Raw genomic sequence first — 17,590 nt, 5'->3', positions numbered from 1 at the left:
GAGACAGAACATAGAGGAGGGTGAGGCTCCAGGGAGCTGCACTCCCAGCAGAGGAAGTGGCCCGACCCCAGTCCTCGGGGTGAGAGAGTGTGGGGCAGTCCTGGAAGGAGGGCTGGGAGGTCAGTTGAGAGGGAGGGAGAGAAGAGGAGGAGGAAGAGAAAGTGGAGGCAGGAAGGGGAGGAGTGAGAGAAGGAGAGGAGATGAGGGGCGGGTCTTGCAGGACCTTGAAGGCTGTGCCGAGGGCTCTGGGTTGCAGGTTCACTGGGTGCTTTGTCTGGCCCTGTTCTAAATTCTACTCTTAGTCAATTAATCCATTGAATCTCCTACCTGCCAATCAGGGACTGTCCTTGTCTTCTGATCACAGTTGAGGAAACTGAGGCACTGAGAAGTGAAATCACTTGCCGAGGGTCACCCAGCTGGAAAATGGGAGCTGAGGACTGAACCCAGGTGCGCTTTCCTGTCCTCACCTGAGAAACCCCTCCAGGATGCACCAGGGCGGGCTCAGGCCCACGTGGGTCTGTGCTCTGGAGAGGCTGGGAGAGTGTCCCAGCCTGGGGTCGGGCTCCACCCTCTCAGAGCCCCCGGAAGAACAAGACCCTATGGGCCCCCTGCCATGGGCTCTGCTTGGCCGCGGGTAGCAGGATTGGACTAGAAAATCAGAACCTAGGGCAGCAAATAAATTGAAAGCTCACACAGCCCTGGATGCTGGCATCTCTAAGCATCTGTACATCCTAGAGTGTTGCCTACCTTTCCTCCTCATGTCTGCCTGGCGAACTCTTCTTCATCCCTTGCAGTCCAGCTTGGCTGGCCCCTCCTCTACAAAGTTTTTTCTGATTCTGCTGAGCAGATGGCTGTCCTCTGGCCGGGCTTGACCCTGAAGGTACCCCTTCTAGCATTTAGACCCCTGGGTTTCCATTCTTCCTTTATGTGTCTGGTTCCTGGGCTCAGCCCAGCCCAGGGAGTGGCAGGGGCAGAGAGGGAGTGGGGCGGACACAGCATCATCTCCACGCCAGCCTTCTGACCTTGTCCACTCCAGCAGGAAAGGCAGCAAATGAGCTGATCACGGGTGCCCGCCATCTCTCCCCTGTGTTCACGGCTGGGCTCTCCTTCCCCCCACTCCCTCTTGCTGGCGTTCCTCCATGCAGCCAGACTTGGAGCCAGCTGCCATCGTGACTACTTAGCTCCCTCTCTTCACATGGAGTGACAGGTCAAGTCTGGAACCAGGAGATTCCTGCTGCTGCTGCTGCTGCTGGAACAGGGCGGTGCAGCGGGCTGGTGCACTGGGCTGGTGCACTGGGCTGTGCCCGGCGCATCAGCTCAGGATCTGGACACACCCTGCTCACCGCTCTGCTGAGCTCCACTCCTGCTCGAGGAGCCAGGAGCAGCCTCTTTGACACCTCCACATGTCTGCTTTGATTTCCCACAACAGAGCTTGAGACCCCCATCCTCAAACCTCCTCCTCTTGCGTCTCGCCCAGCTCTGCAGACCAACCGGGGTGCTCAGGCCAAAAGCCTCGGAGTCATCCTGGACACTTTCCCTTCCTCGGTATCCAATGGTTCAGCCACACCCGAGGGCCCTGCACACCTCCCGAGTCTGTCTGCTTTTCTCCATCCTGCCACCATAGCCTGGTGGGTCCCAGCATCTGCCACCTCAAAGTCCCAGCGATGTTTTAGCTGGCCTCTCCAAGCCCACGCTGACCCCTCCTCTGGCCACTTTGCACACAGCAGCCCTTTGTGTCACTCTCCTGCTTCAACCTGCAGTGACTCCCATACCCCCCTGGCCCACAAGGCCGTCTGTGAAGTGGCCATGGTGGCTTTCCTCTTCTCTCAGACCCTCCTCCTGCCTGTCCACCCAGCTCCAGCCACGCTGGCCATCATTCTGATCCTCCTGCCCTGCCTACTCCTGGGTGTTCTCCCCCGAAACCTCCTGGCCAGCTCCCGGCCCAAAAGCCACCCTTCTGACAGGCCTTCCCTGACCTCCTGCCTGCAAGCAGTGTCCCGTCATGCTGTCATGTGGCTCTGCTTTGATTCGGTGACTAGCACTCCCCCCAGCTAGAGCGCAAATAACACAGGAGTGAGGACACTGTCATCCCAGCCCCTGGCCCCCAGGGTCAGGCCACAGGAGTGGTACTCTGTGACAGTTGGCGGAATGAGTACAGGAGCCTGATGGGGCGTGGATGCCCTTTGCTGCAATCCAGGAACGCACAAATGCTGGCACTTCTTGCCCAGAAACTTCACCCTAGGAAATTAGGAGACAGGTGTGGGCAGAGTATATTCGAGGTGTTCTTCACATCATTGTTTGTTGTCCTGAGTGACTGGCAACAACCTGGGTGTCTGTCCATCAGTCGGACCGAGGCTCCAGTGGCCCACGGCACAGCCGAAGGGTGGAACGTTGTGTGGCCGCTGAGTGGAGGAGACGGTCCAATGGCCTTGTTGGGTCACCAAGGGAAGAAATCGGAGCCCAGAGCTCAAGACAGATTTATTGTAAATGGATTCCTGGAGCCCGGAGCTCTGGTTGCACTCACATTGTGTCGAATTCGTAAAAATAGGGAAATGGATTGGGAGCCTGGGAGTGGCTGTGCTAATCCTACTCTGACCTTGACCCGAAAGGGAGGAAAGTGAGGGCCAGCGAGGGCCAGCGAGGAAAGTGCCTGGCCTTGGCTCACACCAGTGCCTGGAGGCACAGCTAGAACTGGGGCCCAGGTTCCCCTTCCATTAAGCCCCACCTCCTGCTCTTAGCCTGTTCTGGGGGGCACAACCTGGTGAAGGGCGCATCTGGAGCCTCACCGTGAAACCCTCAGGCAAGCCCTTTCAGATCCTCAGCTTCCTCATCTGTAAAATGGGCCCATATCCCCCCCCTCACCTCTTTTGTAGGCTGTCGGGATGATAAAAGTTGGGGTTAGAATCAGTATTTCCCTTTCTGAGTGCTTAACACACACTTGCCCTGCCCCGTCCTGCACTAAGGCACTGAAACATGCTACCTCATCGAATCCACACAACCGCCCTACGAGGAAGGGCTGTGAGTAGCCCCACTCCACCAATGAGCCTGCAAGGGTGGGGCACCCAGCTCGGTGTGCTGTGGATGGTAAGCCGAGAGCCTGGATATGAACCCAGGTAGTCAATTTCAGCCCCACTGAGCTCTGTAGAGCAAGAAACCACAGCTGCATAATGTACAAATAGGCTCCCAGGATCCCAGGGACCCTGGAGGGCTGGATCAAACCCCAACCCCTGGGCCCCCTCTCCCCACAGCAGCCTGCCGCCCCCCCCCCCCCCCCCCCCAGTAAAAGACCAGGGAGCCTGGTGTCTGCAGCTGCATGGGGTAGGACCTGGCCTCCCTGTAATTAAGGCAGCGGCAGTGGGAGCTTGGGAGCTGGGATCTCTGTCATCCAAGGGGCAGGGAGGGGTGAAACGTGACAGGCCAACCACATCAGGACCCGCTGGCTGCTGTGGGAGCTGCTGGGCAGCAGTGGGTGGTTGGGAGGGGCCCAGGTGGGTGTGTCCCTCCCTGCCACCCCTGGCCTGGGCCCATCTGCTGGCCTCCTGGCTTGTCTTCTTGCCTCTCACCTCCTTCCTCTTGAGGGCCCCTCTGCCACAGCAGCAGAGCCATGTCTCCAAAAAGCTGGTCGCTGAGGCAGTTTCTGACGTTCTGCAATGCAGACAGGTTTCTCCTGCTTTCAGGGCAGAGCGTTAAGAAGACTGGGGAGGGACTGCTTGCGGGAATAGCCAGGTATCACTGGAAAGGAGGCCATTCCCTGCCACGAACACCTTTTGATGCTGCTGTTGACCCCTGGGCCAGGCACACACCCCTGGGCTGTCATTCAGTCCTTCCTGCTCCAGCCCCAACCACCTCATCTCCCCTGACATCCTCCCAGTCACTTGTCACTTCCCATCGCATGCTACCTTCTGTCTCTGTGCTTTCGCTTGTGCCATTCTCTCTGCTCAGCCTGTCCAAATTCTGCTCTCTCTCTGCCCAGTTTCTATGCCTCCTCACCCAGGCAGCCTTCCTTGATTGGACCCAAATGATGCACTCTTTCTCTCCCAAGCCTAGGGCCCTCTTCTGTAGCCTGCATATAACGCATCTTTCTCTCTCGCCCACCCCCACCCCATCCCTAAGCACCAAGGCCTCTCAGGAATCCAGGCCTGTTCTGGAGGCCACTCACACGCCTTGGGCAAGTCACTTCACCTCTCTAAGCAGCACTGTCCTCATCTGTAAAAGCAGGTAGCCGGAGTTTCTGCTGGAGAAATCATCGAGGGGTGCATGAGACCATGTGGGTACACACTCGGAACAGTGCCCGGCACTGGTGGCTGTGTAGCGAGTGGCACCCGGTGCTGCAGCTGTTCCTGTTGTTATAGCAGCCAGAGAGGACTTTTTAAAGAACTTGGACTCCCATGGATAGGGTCAGGCCCGAGAACATCCCCATGAGGCCCTCCCTGACCCTCTTCTGCTGCCCTCCTTGGCTCTCTGCACCACCTGCTCCTCAACCACTGCCCCAACCACCTGGAGCTTATCTGGGGCACCAAACACCCTGTGTACCCTCTCAAGTCGAGGCTTTGGACAGGCTACTCCCTACAGCTGGTACACCTTTTACCCTTGCTCCCTCCTTCTTCACCTGGCTAACTCCTACTCATCTTTTAGGCCCATTCCTCCAGGAAGCCTTCCATGACCACCTCCCCCAGCCAGATGAGGCATCCGTTCCCTGTGTGCCTGTAGCACATAACCCATGCACTGCATTGCAATGAGCTATTTACCTTTGAGCTCTGCTGTGAGGCAAGACTGGCTCCCTGCTGCAAACTCAGCACCTAGCTTGGTGTCTGGCACAGAGTAGATGCTCAAAAAAATTTAGTGACTAACTGAATGGATGGATGAGTCAATTTCTGCATCCCCCACGCTGCAGGAAATGTCTGTAGAACAGATTTGAGTGGGAGGTTCCAGCAGGGCCTGGGAGAAACCCCTGGGGTTTGGGTGCTGGGTGGTGAACAGAGCCGGCCCCCATCTCCTCCCGAGGTGTGTCAGCCCTCCCCCTTCCCACAGACTCCTGGGGCCCCAGAGCCAGCTTCCAGATGCTAAGCCCCAGCTCAGCCTCACCTCTTAGCTTTTCCATCTGCACAGCTGGGCCAGATCCCCGCAGCCGGCGTCGCGGGCAGCCAGGCCAATCGTCCCCGGCGTCTTCCTATTTTAGACATCTCGCTGCCTCGGTCCCTTCTAATGTTTCCAGCCAGGCTGCGGGGGGAGGAAAAAGAGGTTACTGCTACTTTAAATGTACTGTATGAAGGCGAGGGCTGGAAAGGGGCCTGCTTGCAGGAGTACCCAGTCATCTAGTTGGAAAAGCCGCCAGATGGAATACAAAAGGAGAAACCCAGACGCTCATGGAGACAGCCTCGGTTCATAAATCAGGTGGGGCCGGGGGCTGGGGGTCCATACGCCATGGAGCCCGACTCCCTCCTGGACCAAGACGACTCCTACGGTAAGAGGGGCGCTGGCAAAGTGGCTGAGTTGGGGATTCAGCCACTGCTCAGGCAGACTTTTCTCTGCTTACTGCAGGAATCTGAGTTGAAGCGGGGAGGTGGTCAGGCAGCTGGGCACTGTCTGGTCTTGGGAGCCCAGGTTAGGGGGCCCAGGGCAGCAGGGTCCCGTGAGTGGAGTGTTGGGCAGCCCCTCGGACTCTGGGCATTGGCAGGGGTGGGGAAAGAGGGGGGGAGGGACAAGGAGATTCGGCTGCTTCTGTTTTGCTCTTGGCCAAGAAGGAAAGGAAGGAAGTTTGCAGGCCCCCTGCCTTTCGGCCTCACTCACCGTCCCCAGGCCTGCTGGGTGCTGTGGGGAATTTAATTAGTGAGATCCTGCAGATAAATATAGATGGGCCAGCAACAGGAATGTTCCCTGTGATTAAAGCCGGCTGAAAGGGCTCCGGCTCTGCTCTGCAGGGCCCCAGGGGCTGCGGCTGGAAAACCTGGGCAGATAGGTGGGGGAAAGTTGCTTGGGACAGAGCCCTTGCTGAGAGCTCAGAACAGGGACTTGCAAGACTTGGAATAGCTTGGCCACAGCAGTTTCTGCAGGCGTGGGTCTCCGGGGGTGCAGGTAACTAAGACCCCGATTGCTCAGCCCGGCCAGGCCGCTGCCCCCTCAGTGAGGACGCCTGGCACACTTGGATATCTCCGGGCAGCGCAAAGAAGGGAAATGGGGGTGGGGTGGGGCAGGAGTGTGGCTGAGGGACTGAGGCAGGGTGTGGGGGCAGCAGGTTTGGGGGCTCGGTAGAGAGAGGTCCAATCAAGACATGGCCCCACCTTAGCTTCAATCAGTCTTTTGGGAACCTGGGTCCTCTTGGGTCCATAGTCCCTGCTAAGAAAACTGAGTTCTTTTCTTTCTCCCCAAGCCCCCCAGCCAGGCCTGGCCTATGGGCACAGATTCAAGGCCAAATTTCCTTCCTCCTGCAGGAGCTCAGCTCTTTCCAGGGAGAGGGGCTCTGCCACGTTTGGGGCTGTGATCCTCAGGGGAGCTTGGCGAGGCCCAGCCTGTGGACCTGGTGTCTTTGGGCAGTTGGGTGGCCAGTGGACACAGCTGGGTGACCCCCACATGCCAAGCTGTGTGTCCGGGTCAGGGGTGCAGAAATGAAGAGCTCAAGGCTAAGAAATAGTTTGTGCTGAGTGGATGGAAGGAGCAAAGAGAGGAAGAGAGGGAGGGAGGGAGGGAAGAAGAGAGAGAGAGAGGAAGGCCCTGGAAGAGGCCCCAGCCTCGAAGACAGACAAACGACATGAGACTGGATTCAGAGTGACAAGTCCCTTGGGGGAGGCTGGGGCAGGTAGTCCGGGTATATAATGGGCCTACCTGCCCCCAGAGATGTTCCCCTGAAGCTTGGCACAGGGCTGCCCCATGGAGGGCACAGGCCCTTGTCTGGGGGGATCAACCCATGGCCGAGCAAGGCTCCAGATCCCCCGAGGCCCCATCTCCCCACCTGGAACCCAGTGGTGTCTCGGGAACCCACAGCCCTGAACCGCTGCCCCTCGTTGTCTGGCGGCAGCCTCTGGGCTGCCCGGGAGACGGTGGCTGCCTTGCCCTAATTGAAGGCCTGAGTCCACAGGCGGCCTCTCACCTTCACCTGTTGTGGGAGCCTGTTGCTGATCTTCTGGAAGCTGCTCAGGCAGTGAGGTGTCTGGGAGCTGGAAAGAAGAGGCAGAGGGGACCTCAGGAGCTGTCAGGCAGGAATGGAAGAGAGCCCAGGCTGGCCTCGAGAGTGGTCCCAGATCTAGCTGAAAGGGGTCTGGCGTCAGCCTGCCTCGGAGGCTGTCCCTTGAAGTGGCTGTCTTAGACCAGGGCAGCAAGGAAAACTGTGGCCTCGGAGTCACTAGTTTTCTGCACTCTGGTTCTATATTCACTCATTTCATAAATGCTGCTTTCACGCCCTAGACTAAGTTTCGGGTTTGGAGAGACAAGTCACACCTTGCCTCTGCCTTTGTGACATTCCCAGGCTAGGATGGGAAAGAGGGAAGCATTCTGATGAGGAAGGCAAAGGCCCTGTAGAACCCTTAACACCAGGAGGGAGTCTGGAAAGCTTCCCAGAGGAGATGACTCCTCCACCAAAGAAGCAGATAACTCTCGTTCATGAAATACTTTCTTCATCTGGGCTCTGGGATAGGCCACTCACCTGATAGTCTCCCACCTATTTCTCAGTCTCTTTTTCTGGTTTCTTCTCTTGGATGATGCTCCTGCCTGCTACCCACATGGTCCCTTCACCAAGGTCTGCTGCTTCTGCCTCCCAGCAAGATCTGACCTTTCCTCCCTCCCTGGCTCACTCTCGGGGCTCCACCCCTGCTGAGATCACCTTCCTTACACTCACCAGACTAGCTATTGCCCCAGGGCCTTTGCACGTTTTGTTTCCTTGCTCGGAGCACTCTTCCTGTCATTCTTCCCTAATCTAACTCCTCCTCCTCCTCCCAAACACTCAACTGAAAAGTCACCTTCTCAGAGAAGCCCCCCCCCCCCCCCCCCCGACCATGGTCCTCCTATCCATCCAGTGATATCCCACACTCTGTCTCTTTCCCTTCTTAGGACCTGTTCCTATTTGTACTGCATAGCATTGTACGTGTGCGTGTGGAATTGCTGAATTCCCCCCAGTCTCCAAACTCTCTCACAGCTGTTATCCCCAGAGCGCGGCTCTCTGTCTGGAGTGTGGTAAGCATCCAACAAATACTTGTTGAATGAGTGAGTGGATGGATTCAGTTGGCCCGGGCAGAGAGCAGCAGGTGCAAAGACACAGAGGCTGGAGAACTTTGCAGAGTTTGTCCGGTGAGGGTGATGCTTTTGGTCAGGGGTCGGTGAGCTGACCTCCTAGGGGGCTCAGGAGCCTCGACGGGGACAGGGTTGGGAGAGAAGGGAGCTGGGTGTGGGGCTCCGGGCCCAGCTCCCTGATTTAAGCTGAGCGAGGCTCTCTTCCATCTGGTGGGTATCCTGAGCTCTGATTCCCTTCACCTCGGTCCTCGGGGGCTGAAAGGAGTTTGGCCCCAGATGCCAATGCTCTGGAGACCTGAGCCATATTCGGAATATCTCAACACAGCAACTTTCAACCTTTTTCATCTCAGGGCACACACAAACTAATTGCTAAAATTCTGTGGCACACCAAAAGATATATTTTTTGCCAATCTGACCAAAAAAATAAGTACAATTTTGATTCATTCACACTGGACAGCTACTGTTGTGTTGGCTGTTGTCATTTTTTTATTTGACGATCTAAGGGAAAAGAGGTCGGTGCCCCTGCCTAAATAGTCAGGTACTGCATGTTTTAAAAATTCTGGCGACCCACCGGTTGAAAATCGCTGTCTTAGCAGACAGAGCTAAGCAAACAGGGCCCCGGGTGGTCCTGAGGTGAGAGACCCGGAGAGCAAGGCCGGTGAGGGCTCACACGGTTGGGGTTGGGGGTTGTGGTGGCAGGTGCAGGGGCAGGGGTTTCTTTGATACACAGAGCAGAGGCAGGAAGGGGCCTCCCCACCCAGGTCATGTTTTCATCGCCTGGTTCCTGGCCTGACTCCCTCTTAAGGTCGTGCCACCCTCAACTGAGGGGCTGGATCTTATTTACTACTGTATCCCCAGGGCCCTGCAAAGCGCCTGGCCCTGAGAATGTGCTCAGTGCACATTTACTGGATTCATGAATGAGTGAAGGAAGGAATGAGTGAATGAGTCAGGAAGTGAATGGCACCAGCTGGACCCTTGTGTGAACTTGCTGCTTGCCCTCAGGCATTCCTCCCCTGAGTTTCTGTTTCCTTAGCTGTTGGTTGAGGGTTCTGTACTCCAGGTGCCTGAATGTTCCTGCTCTGACCATGGAAGACTCTAAGTCTGACTCAGCACTGGGCACCCTCTCCCCTCCCTGTGGCCTGAGCCTCATCCCAGCTCCCTCTGTCTTCGGATGGCTTGCACCAAGTCCCTTCCCCTCGCTCAGCCTCAGCTGCATGTCTGACAAATGGGCGGACTCGGGCCTGACCTGCCTGCCTCCCCGGTTGTCTTGGGGCTCCAGAGCAGTGATGGGGGTTAAACCATGTGCAGTTGGACACCTGCTGGGGGGCGTCTGCGATTCACAGAGGAGGGAGACAGATGCTGGGATAAACGCTTTGGTTGGTTTGGAAATCCTGGGGATGGAAGGGCAGCTCAGAAGTTTGTTTCTTCCTGATGATACCTGGCAAGGACACCTGCCCCAGGTGGGGGACCCTAGGATGGGGCAGGTGGAGGTGATTTTGTAAATTTCCAAGTGGTGCAGGTATAACGGCCAGTACTATTTACTGAGTGCCCACTCCAGGCGAGATGTCAGGCAAGGTCCTTGATGCATGTACCTGTCTGCCTGAATCCTCAAAGTAAACCAGGCAGGTTGCTATTAGCTCCATTTTCCAGATGAGGAAGCTGAGGAAGCTTGGGGAATAAAGTGATGGCCAAGATCATACGGGGAGGTCAGTGACTCGACCAGTGACCCTGGTTCTCCAGAGCTCGGGCTCCTTCTTTTGCAGCACTGAGAGCTGCCACGGTGCCAGAGCTGCCTGGAGGTCCTTCCGCTTGCCCATGAGTTAATCCTGCCTCCCTGGGAGTGTGCTGGGAGGCGTTCAAGGGATGAGCGCAACGTGGCAGGAGCCACAACCCAAGGCGATGTCAGCTCCGCTGGAAACACCGAGCACAGAAGCAGCTGTAATGGGATAGGGTCAATCTAAAGAGAAGGCTATTTTGGGCTGGAAGCTGTCAGGAGGCCTGATGTCACCCCTTCCAGGCCCTGCCTGTGAGAGGGGGAAGCTGGTAACAAATAGAAAATAATCCTAAAGTAACAGCATGAGCCAGGCCACGTGCCTCCCCTTCATCATCACACGTCCCCTTCCCACCAACCCTGTGAGGCTGGTGTTACCATTCTCACGTTAAAGATGAGGAAAAAGGTTCAGGGAGGCTCAGGGATTCACCCAAAGTCACACAGCCAGTGAATGGCCAAGCTGAGAGTCACGAAGGTGCGTCCTGGCCCAGAGCCCCTGCTCTGAACTAGAGCCCACTGGGCCCCTCTCTGAGACCACGGGGGTAGGGCGCTGGAACATGGGCGCTGGGACATGGGTGCTTTCCAGGCTGCCCTACTTCTCAGGGCCGAGAGCCTGGGGCCTCCTTCTGGCTCTGCCACTCAGAGACCTCAACAGGCCCTGAGCAAAGCCCTGGGCTCTCAGCAAGCCTCAGTTTCCCTGCATGTGAAACTGAGGTGGTGATGCCAGCCTGGCCGACCTGGGGTGGGGAAGGAATGCCAAGTTCAGAGTGTGTCCGTCTCACTCCAGGGCTCTGCCTGGGACCAGCTGGCTGGGCCCCAGGTGTCTGATGGGACAGAAGCCACACTCCCACATGAGGTCCTTTCACAGGTGAAGAAATCAGGCCAGAGAGGCAGAACAGGGACCCCATCTACCGAGCTCTTACTGAGTGCCTGGCTCTGTGCTAAGTGCTCCACCTGGAGTCACTGAGCCCTTACAGAGGAAGTAACAACCTCATGCACAGATACAGCAACTGATGCTTAGAAGGTCCAAGGCTGCAAGCTAGTGGGGGCACCGCTGATTCAAACCCAGGCCTCCCAGGCTCCTGTGCTTCTGCCCACCACTCTGGGCTGCTCCCCCTGGCTATCCTCGCCCCCAAGCCACAGCATGGGATAGCTTCGGTCCTGCTACCTGGCCATGCCTGGGCCTCTGACTTCCCCCTGGTGGGTAGGTGGATGAGAGGTAGAACATCCTTCTCACCCCACAGAACTCTGGGAAGAGGCTAAGTATGGAAGACTAGTCAATAAAGAAGAACAATGAGGCCAGCTGGGGAGGGGCTTAAATCATTTATGCACCCAGGTCTGAGCAGCTGGCTGTATGAGGCCAGGGAGCGAGGCCCAGGGAGGGAGGCAGGGCGGCTCCTGCACCAGGAGCTGGGTCAGGCAGAACCAGGAGCAAGCTCGGGAGAGAGCAGCTGGTTTCCCCCAGAGAGGGGCTCCTGGTGGGAGAAGGAGGAAGAGGCTCATTCAGGAGTTCCTATTGTTTAGAAGCAAAGACATTTCACCCTGGTCCTCTCCATAGGCGGCTCACACAGCAGACAAATGGCACCTCCCGTGGGCCTGGGCCACATGGCTGTCAGCCTCAGTCTCCTCATCAGAGGGGTGGGGACAGGACTGGCCACGTACAGGGCTCCCACTCTTAGGCCCAAGGGAGAGGGTCTTCCAAGGGCCTCCTGTCCATCCCCCATTACATGATGGGAAGATGGGGTTCCGAGAGACAAGGAACCAGAACCACTCAAGGCCCATTCCACCTCCTAAGGGGTCCTGAGATCTGCTCTGACCCTCCATCTCCCAGCCCCCACCAGGGACTCCTTGCCCCCTCGGAGGGCTCCCTTTTCCACCTCTCCCCCAAACTCATCCTCCATGCACAGCCAAAGAGAGCCACTCACAGGCATCTTCAAGTCCCACAGGGCACCCCACTGCAGCAGAGTAAAGTCCAAAGTCACTAACACAGCCTCTCAAGGTGGCCCATTCATCTGACCTCTGGATGATGCCCCTTCCCTTGTCTCCAACCACACCCGTTCTTTCTCTCCACTTCCCCATCATGAATTATTCTCTGCCTTGAATGTGCCATCCTCTCTGTCCTTACTTGCCTTGGCACTTGCTACACCCCTGCCTGGAGAACTCCTCTCATCTCAGCTCTCCCCACTGCTCCTCCCCCAACCTGGCCATTCCTGCTCATTCTGAAGTCTTAGCTCCGGTGTCACCTCCTCCAGGAAGTCTTCCCTAACTACTTTGTTTGAGCTCCTGAGGCACCTATCCTCACCTCTGGGCTATGAGTTTTGCCAAGAGCCAGACTGAAAACATGGAGGCTAGAGGTGGGGTGGGGTAAAGAAAGAGGTCAGGGTGACCTAGCAGGAGATGTTGGTGTCCACACTGAGAGGGTGACAATGGGGGAAGAGCAGATTCTGGGTGGGAGGGGGAGTGATGTCCTAGGCTTGCTGCATCTGCAGGGTTTTCTGTGGAAGAGCTTGTGATGATCATTCCAGATGTGACCTCTGGAGAGGCCCCAATTCCAGGGTGGAGGGCAGGAGTGCCCGGGGCCTTCCCAGCTGTACCAGTACCGCTCCCTTTCCTAGGCTTTTGAAGCCTTCACTCAACCCCCCCAGCCCAGGTCCTGCCACCTCCCCCAGGAAGCCAGCCCTGACTAGCTGGGCTGAGGCTGTTCTGTTCTCTCCTTGACTGTATCCTCTTGGTCTTCACCATCTCTAGTCCTAGGACATCTCATGGGCTATGCCTTGGAAGTCTTTGAGGGGGGCCACATTCCTCTATCTCTTGTAGACTTCTCCCCCGCGCCCCCAGGGATTGACACACACAGAGAAAACCCTGGACAGGGCAGGCTCAACCAGTGGGATTCTGGATAAACCAAGCTGAAGTCCCAAGAGGCTTTGGGTCAGATTGACACAGGCGAGCAGTGGGCAGAGGCAGGCAGAAGGGAGAGGCTCATTTCTGTCCAATCTGAATGCATGTGTCTGGGTGTCTGGATCCTTACAACCCCCTGTAGGAGGCGCTCTGGCAGGGGACCTACATCCCATCTCGCTTCTCTGTGTGTGTGTGCATGCACACACATACACACGTGCCGGCCCCGCACTCCCGGCCTGTGGTTCTGCAGTCTGCACCGGAACCAGTGTGTCTGTGCTCCAGGAAAGCCTGCTCAGGGACCGCAGTTCCTGCAGTGGCTGGGTGCCTGCCCCGTAGCCCCAACCCCTGCTTCCGCCCACGACTCTCTCCCTCCCTCCACTCAAATCGCAGATAAAGGCCTCACCCTGCCTTTGCTCGTGGTGGGATGGTCATCTCTGAGAGTGGAGGGCGGCAGTAGCAGAGGTGGCCGTGGAGGGAAGGGACATGAAACCACAGTGTGAGGCTGAACCAGAAGGTGGCCAGAGAAGTCAGGAGGGAGGCCCAGGCAGGTGGGCTCTGGCCTCCTGAATCCTGGGCCTGCCGGGGTCAGGGCCCCACTCAGGAGCCCTCTAGGGGCTGTCCCAGGTCTGTCCCTGGGTTCCCTCCTGGTATCTTCCTGGGGTGGGGGGGAGGCGGGAGGGTGGGAGTCCCGTAGAGATCCTCCTCTCCTGGTGAGACTGTCCTTGACCAAGTGGCTGTGCCAGCTCTGTGGTCTGGAAGTCAGGACGCTTAAGAGGGTGCCTGTTCCGAGACCCTTTATCCTCTCCTTTGCCAGCTCTGTGGTGGGTGAAGAAGGGGTGGCTGTGCTCCTCTTCTGGGCTCTTCTCCCAGACGGGGCCTCCAGCAGCTTGTAGGGGATGGACAGGGCCCACTCAGAGCCTCTCTACTGGTGTATCTCTGTGTCCCTGTCTGTCTGTCCGCCTCCCTCGGGCTGGGCCTGCCTGGCTCACAGCCCTGTCCCCTCACACAGAGCGCAGAGCTCCCTCTCCTCATTCAGGGACACAGATTAGGGACAGCAAGGGAGGAGCGGGGCTTGGCCCCACAGCTCCTCCAGGCCCTTCCCAGCCCACTGGTGTTTGTGCTCCATGCCTCACCTCTCTCCCGTAACTCCCCAGAGGCCAGTCCGCCCCAGGCCCTGCATCCCCAGCCCTCCACCTGCCTGGGGACCACCTCATCAGCTCCTCCTGGTCTCTTCCTTCCTTCCACAAGCCCAGGCTCTGTCTCTTCCCCCACACCTCACCCCCAGGACCTCCAGCCTCCCTGCTGAGCACTGCCTCTGGGCCAGCTCCTAGCCAGGTGCCCGAGGCCCAGGGAAGCACAGGCTGGGTCCCCGTCCTCAGGGAAGAACTCAGGATGGGCTCCCAAAGCTACAGTGACAGCCTAGGCCCTCTGGGTGGAGGGGATGCTGAGCTTAAAGTAACCAGGGCTTGGCCTGGCGGAAGGTGGCAGTGGGCAGGCGAAGGGAACTGTAGGGGATGGGTATTCAGTTGCCCACAAGGCGCTTTGAGTTGAGAACCACAACGACCTACTGGGAACCTTGAGCAATTCACTGAGGCTGGACCCCTAAACCCAGAGGGGTTGTGGGAGGAGGCCGGAGAGGTTAGCAGGGCCAGGCTAGGGGGGCCCTGGTTTTATTCTGCATCTTGGGGAGCCACGGCTCGTTCCTTGGGGACGTGGTTGTGCTGTCTCCCCAGAATTCCCAAGACCCCAAAGGACACCTGTACTCAACACAGTGCCCCCCTCCGCTGAGCCATTCAGCTTAGTCTGAGTGGCTGCTTCCTTCCCGGGAGGTCCCAGCCCCAGCAGAGGAGCCAAGTCTGCGGGGGGCGGGGCTGGGAAGAGTGCACCCAGGAGAGGCAACTGCCCCAGCCTCTGGTTTCCCATGTCATGACTTCGAGGCCTCTGTTCCTGCTGTCACCAGCAGCCCAGGGCAGGCTCAGCTTCTGCAGAAAGAGGGAGGTCAACTCCGGTCCTCGTCCTCTTGGCCCCAAGGGGGCAGGGGGAGTGCGCACCAGAAGGGAAAAACCCACCAGACAGTTAAAGAGCAAGGGGAGGCCAGGGGAAGCACACAGCTCGCAAACTCTCACTGGGGAACCTAGTCCTGTGTTACAGAGAAGGAAACAGAGGCACAGAGGTCTTTGGCATTTTCCCCTGGTCATGCTGCTAGGCAGAGTCCAAATTTGAACCCGGATCCTGCTGGCTCCAGAGCCCATGTACATCCCACTGTGAGTCTGCACTGAGTGACCCAGGGGCCTTGTCCTGCACCAGGGCTGTGTTGGAGCTACGAGGGGCCTGGGGTCCCACTCACCCTCTGTACTCATGATGTAGAGGTGCAAACTGAGCCTCAAAGGTGGCAGGTGCCCATCAGGGACCAGAGGAATCTGGGTTCTCAGGGAGTCCAGGCAGGCTGCTGGGAGGGGCAGTTGGGGCTGGTGCAGGCAGCAGGAGCTGGGCCAGCAGGGAGAAGGCGAAGGAGAGAAATAAGCTTTAGGCAAGTGGAAGGCAGCAGGGAGCACACCCCAGCAAGGGAAACAGCAAAGGGGTGTGTGTGGGGAGGAGGGGGATGAGTGTAAGAATGTCCCAGCCTGAAATGGGGGGGTGATGGCCCGAAGGCGGGGTGGCAGATGAGGACCTGGGGTGAGGGCGTTTTACTCTCCTTGACCCTCCTAACATTTAGGGCTGGATGACTCTTTGTCGTGGGGACCGTCCTATGCAGTGGAGGGTGTTTAGCGGTGTCCTTTGCCTCTACCCCTGAGATGCCAGTAGCATACCGGCCTCCTCCAGCCCAAGCTGTGACAGCCAAAAATGTCTCCCGACATTGCAAAATGTTCCCTGTGAAATCAAATCGCCCCGGTTAAGAACCGCTGTCCTAGAGTAAGCCGAGTGAGGCAGGGGTGTGACCAGAGGAGGGACAAGGCCCAAAGCTGCAGCCTGAGACGGCCTGTGCTGCAGCCCTTGTCCCCAACCCCCCCGGGCCCACGCCAGGCCTGCTCCCTCAGCTGACCTGGGCGCACTGAGTGCCAGGAAAACCTTCACCAACACGATGCAGGGCTGAGGGCTGAGCTGGGGGTGGAACAAAAGAGCTTGTGTTTGGGGATGGAACCTCCCCTCCCCCTCAGCATGGGAGGGGGTACACTGGGCAGTAATCCAGGGCCAAGGGGGACTGCAAGGCTGGGAGAGGCGCTTGTCAGAGGCCAGGATTTGGATAGAAGGTGCTGGAAGTGGGGAAGCTAACCTTCTGCCTGTGTTCCTGTTCACAAACAGGCCCTTTTCAGGGGCCATGAAACCCAAGCATCTCAGCCAGTCAGATGGAGTTTTGAACTGGACCTGACCTGTTATCCTGGGGTGAAGGGGTCAAGGGCTGCCTTCCAGGAAGGGGCAGGGGGCAGGCCAGGATGGGAACCGCCAGCAGCCCAGCCTTTCTTCCCTTCTGTCCACACGCTGTGGCTCAGAGGGATCCAGGGATTGGAGGAGAGTGTTGAGGGAGGGTAGGCACCCTGTTATTACCATCTCCCCTCCCCCAACCATGTGCAGCCGAATGAGCTTCTAAAATGCACATCCCACCTTCCCACCTCCTCTGCTTAATACCTCCACTAGCTCCCACGATCCTCATGGTCAAGTCCACAGCCCTTGGACAGCCCTTCAAGGATGCTTATCTCACCCCACTTGCCATGGTCCTCAACCCTGCATTGCAGCCAGACCCCTCTCTAGGCCTCCGTGGTTTCCTCCCCTCTCTTCTGAGCCTGGAATACTGCCTCCTTCACACTTGGAATCCCATTCAACTGGGATAACTCCTACCCATGCACTGGTGTCTTTTGGTCACGCTGCCTCCAGGAAGGCCTCCCAAACCCCAGGAGTGCTGGGTGTGTCGGTGGCACCAGTCGCCCCACGAGGAAATTCTCTGTGCTGAAGTCTCTGTCCTGAGGGCTGAACCCATGTCCTCTTGTTTCCCCTGCAGCCTTGGGCCTAGAACAGAAAGCTGGAGGCCAGTGACCATTTCGTGAAGGAAGATAGGAGAGAGGGAGGGTTTAAAAACAAACATGTTTTTATTAATGGGGAGTAGCCTGTCCTTCTGGACACCAGGGAATGGGCCAGGACAGACTGACCCCAGAGCCCGCTGGGAGAAGCAGACACCCTTTCTCTGTGATGAGACCCTTAGACAGCTCAGTCCCTGAAAAGCAGGTGTCAGCCACAGCCCGGCCTCGATGACAGGCCCCTCTCAGATCTGGCCCTTGGTGCCACCACCAGGCAGGACAGGTGCTGGGGAGGGGGTCCCAGAGGGGCATTTAGTTGCCCACACTGCACATTGGGCATCACTGTCCATCTGTGGGGCCCAGATTTCTTGGATCTAAGAACCCAAGAGCCAATAGACCAGCCAGGCTGCTGGTTTTCCACCTGTTTCGGAGGAGCTGGGCTGCCAAGGAGATGCCCTCAGGTTGCCAAATAGGGAGACTGCCCTTTCCCCTGACACAGCTCTGCCCAGAGCAGCTCACCTTCATCGGATGTAAACACTGGAAACTTTCACAGAGCCTTTGAAACGAGGGTCCTGTGGCTCAGCTCCAGAGGCCCTGGTCTAGCCCACCTCCTTCTCACACAGATGGGAAGACCCGGGCCAGGAGGACGACAGAGTGGCAGAGCCAGGGTGACCCCCTTCCACTG

General features: G+C 57.8%; 1 protein-coding gene across 2 annotated transcripts in view; it reads left to right on the top strand.

The window, feature by feature from the left end:
• Positions 1-5,308: 5,308 nt before the first annotated feature.
• The window catches only part of DAB2IP (DAB2 interacting protein), a 182,892-nt gene continuing 170,610 nt past the window's right edge, over positions 5,309-17,590 (top strand). Inside the window, exon 1 of one of the 2 annotated variants that reach the window (XM_053921061.1) lies at positions 5,309-5,464. In XM_053921061.1, the coding sequence (XP_053777036.1) occupies positions 5,425-5,464 (40 nt within the window). In that variant the 5' untranslated portion in view covers positions 5,309-5,424. The remainder of the gene's footprint in view (positions 5,465-17,590) is intronic. The other variant, XM_053921048.2, reaches the window with a different exon arrangement.

Source organism: Desmodus rotundus, chromosome 1 (assembly GCF_022682495.2).
Source record: "Desmodus rotundus isolate HL8 chromosome 1, HLdesRot8A.1, whole genome shotgun sequence".
Taxonomy (NCBI): domain Eukaryota; kingdom Metazoa; phylum Chordata; class Mammalia; order Chiroptera; family Phyllostomidae; genus Desmodus; species Desmodus rotundus.
The sequence above is the reverse complement of the archived record's forward strand: the minus strand, read 5'-3'. Positions and strand labels throughout refer to the sequence as shown.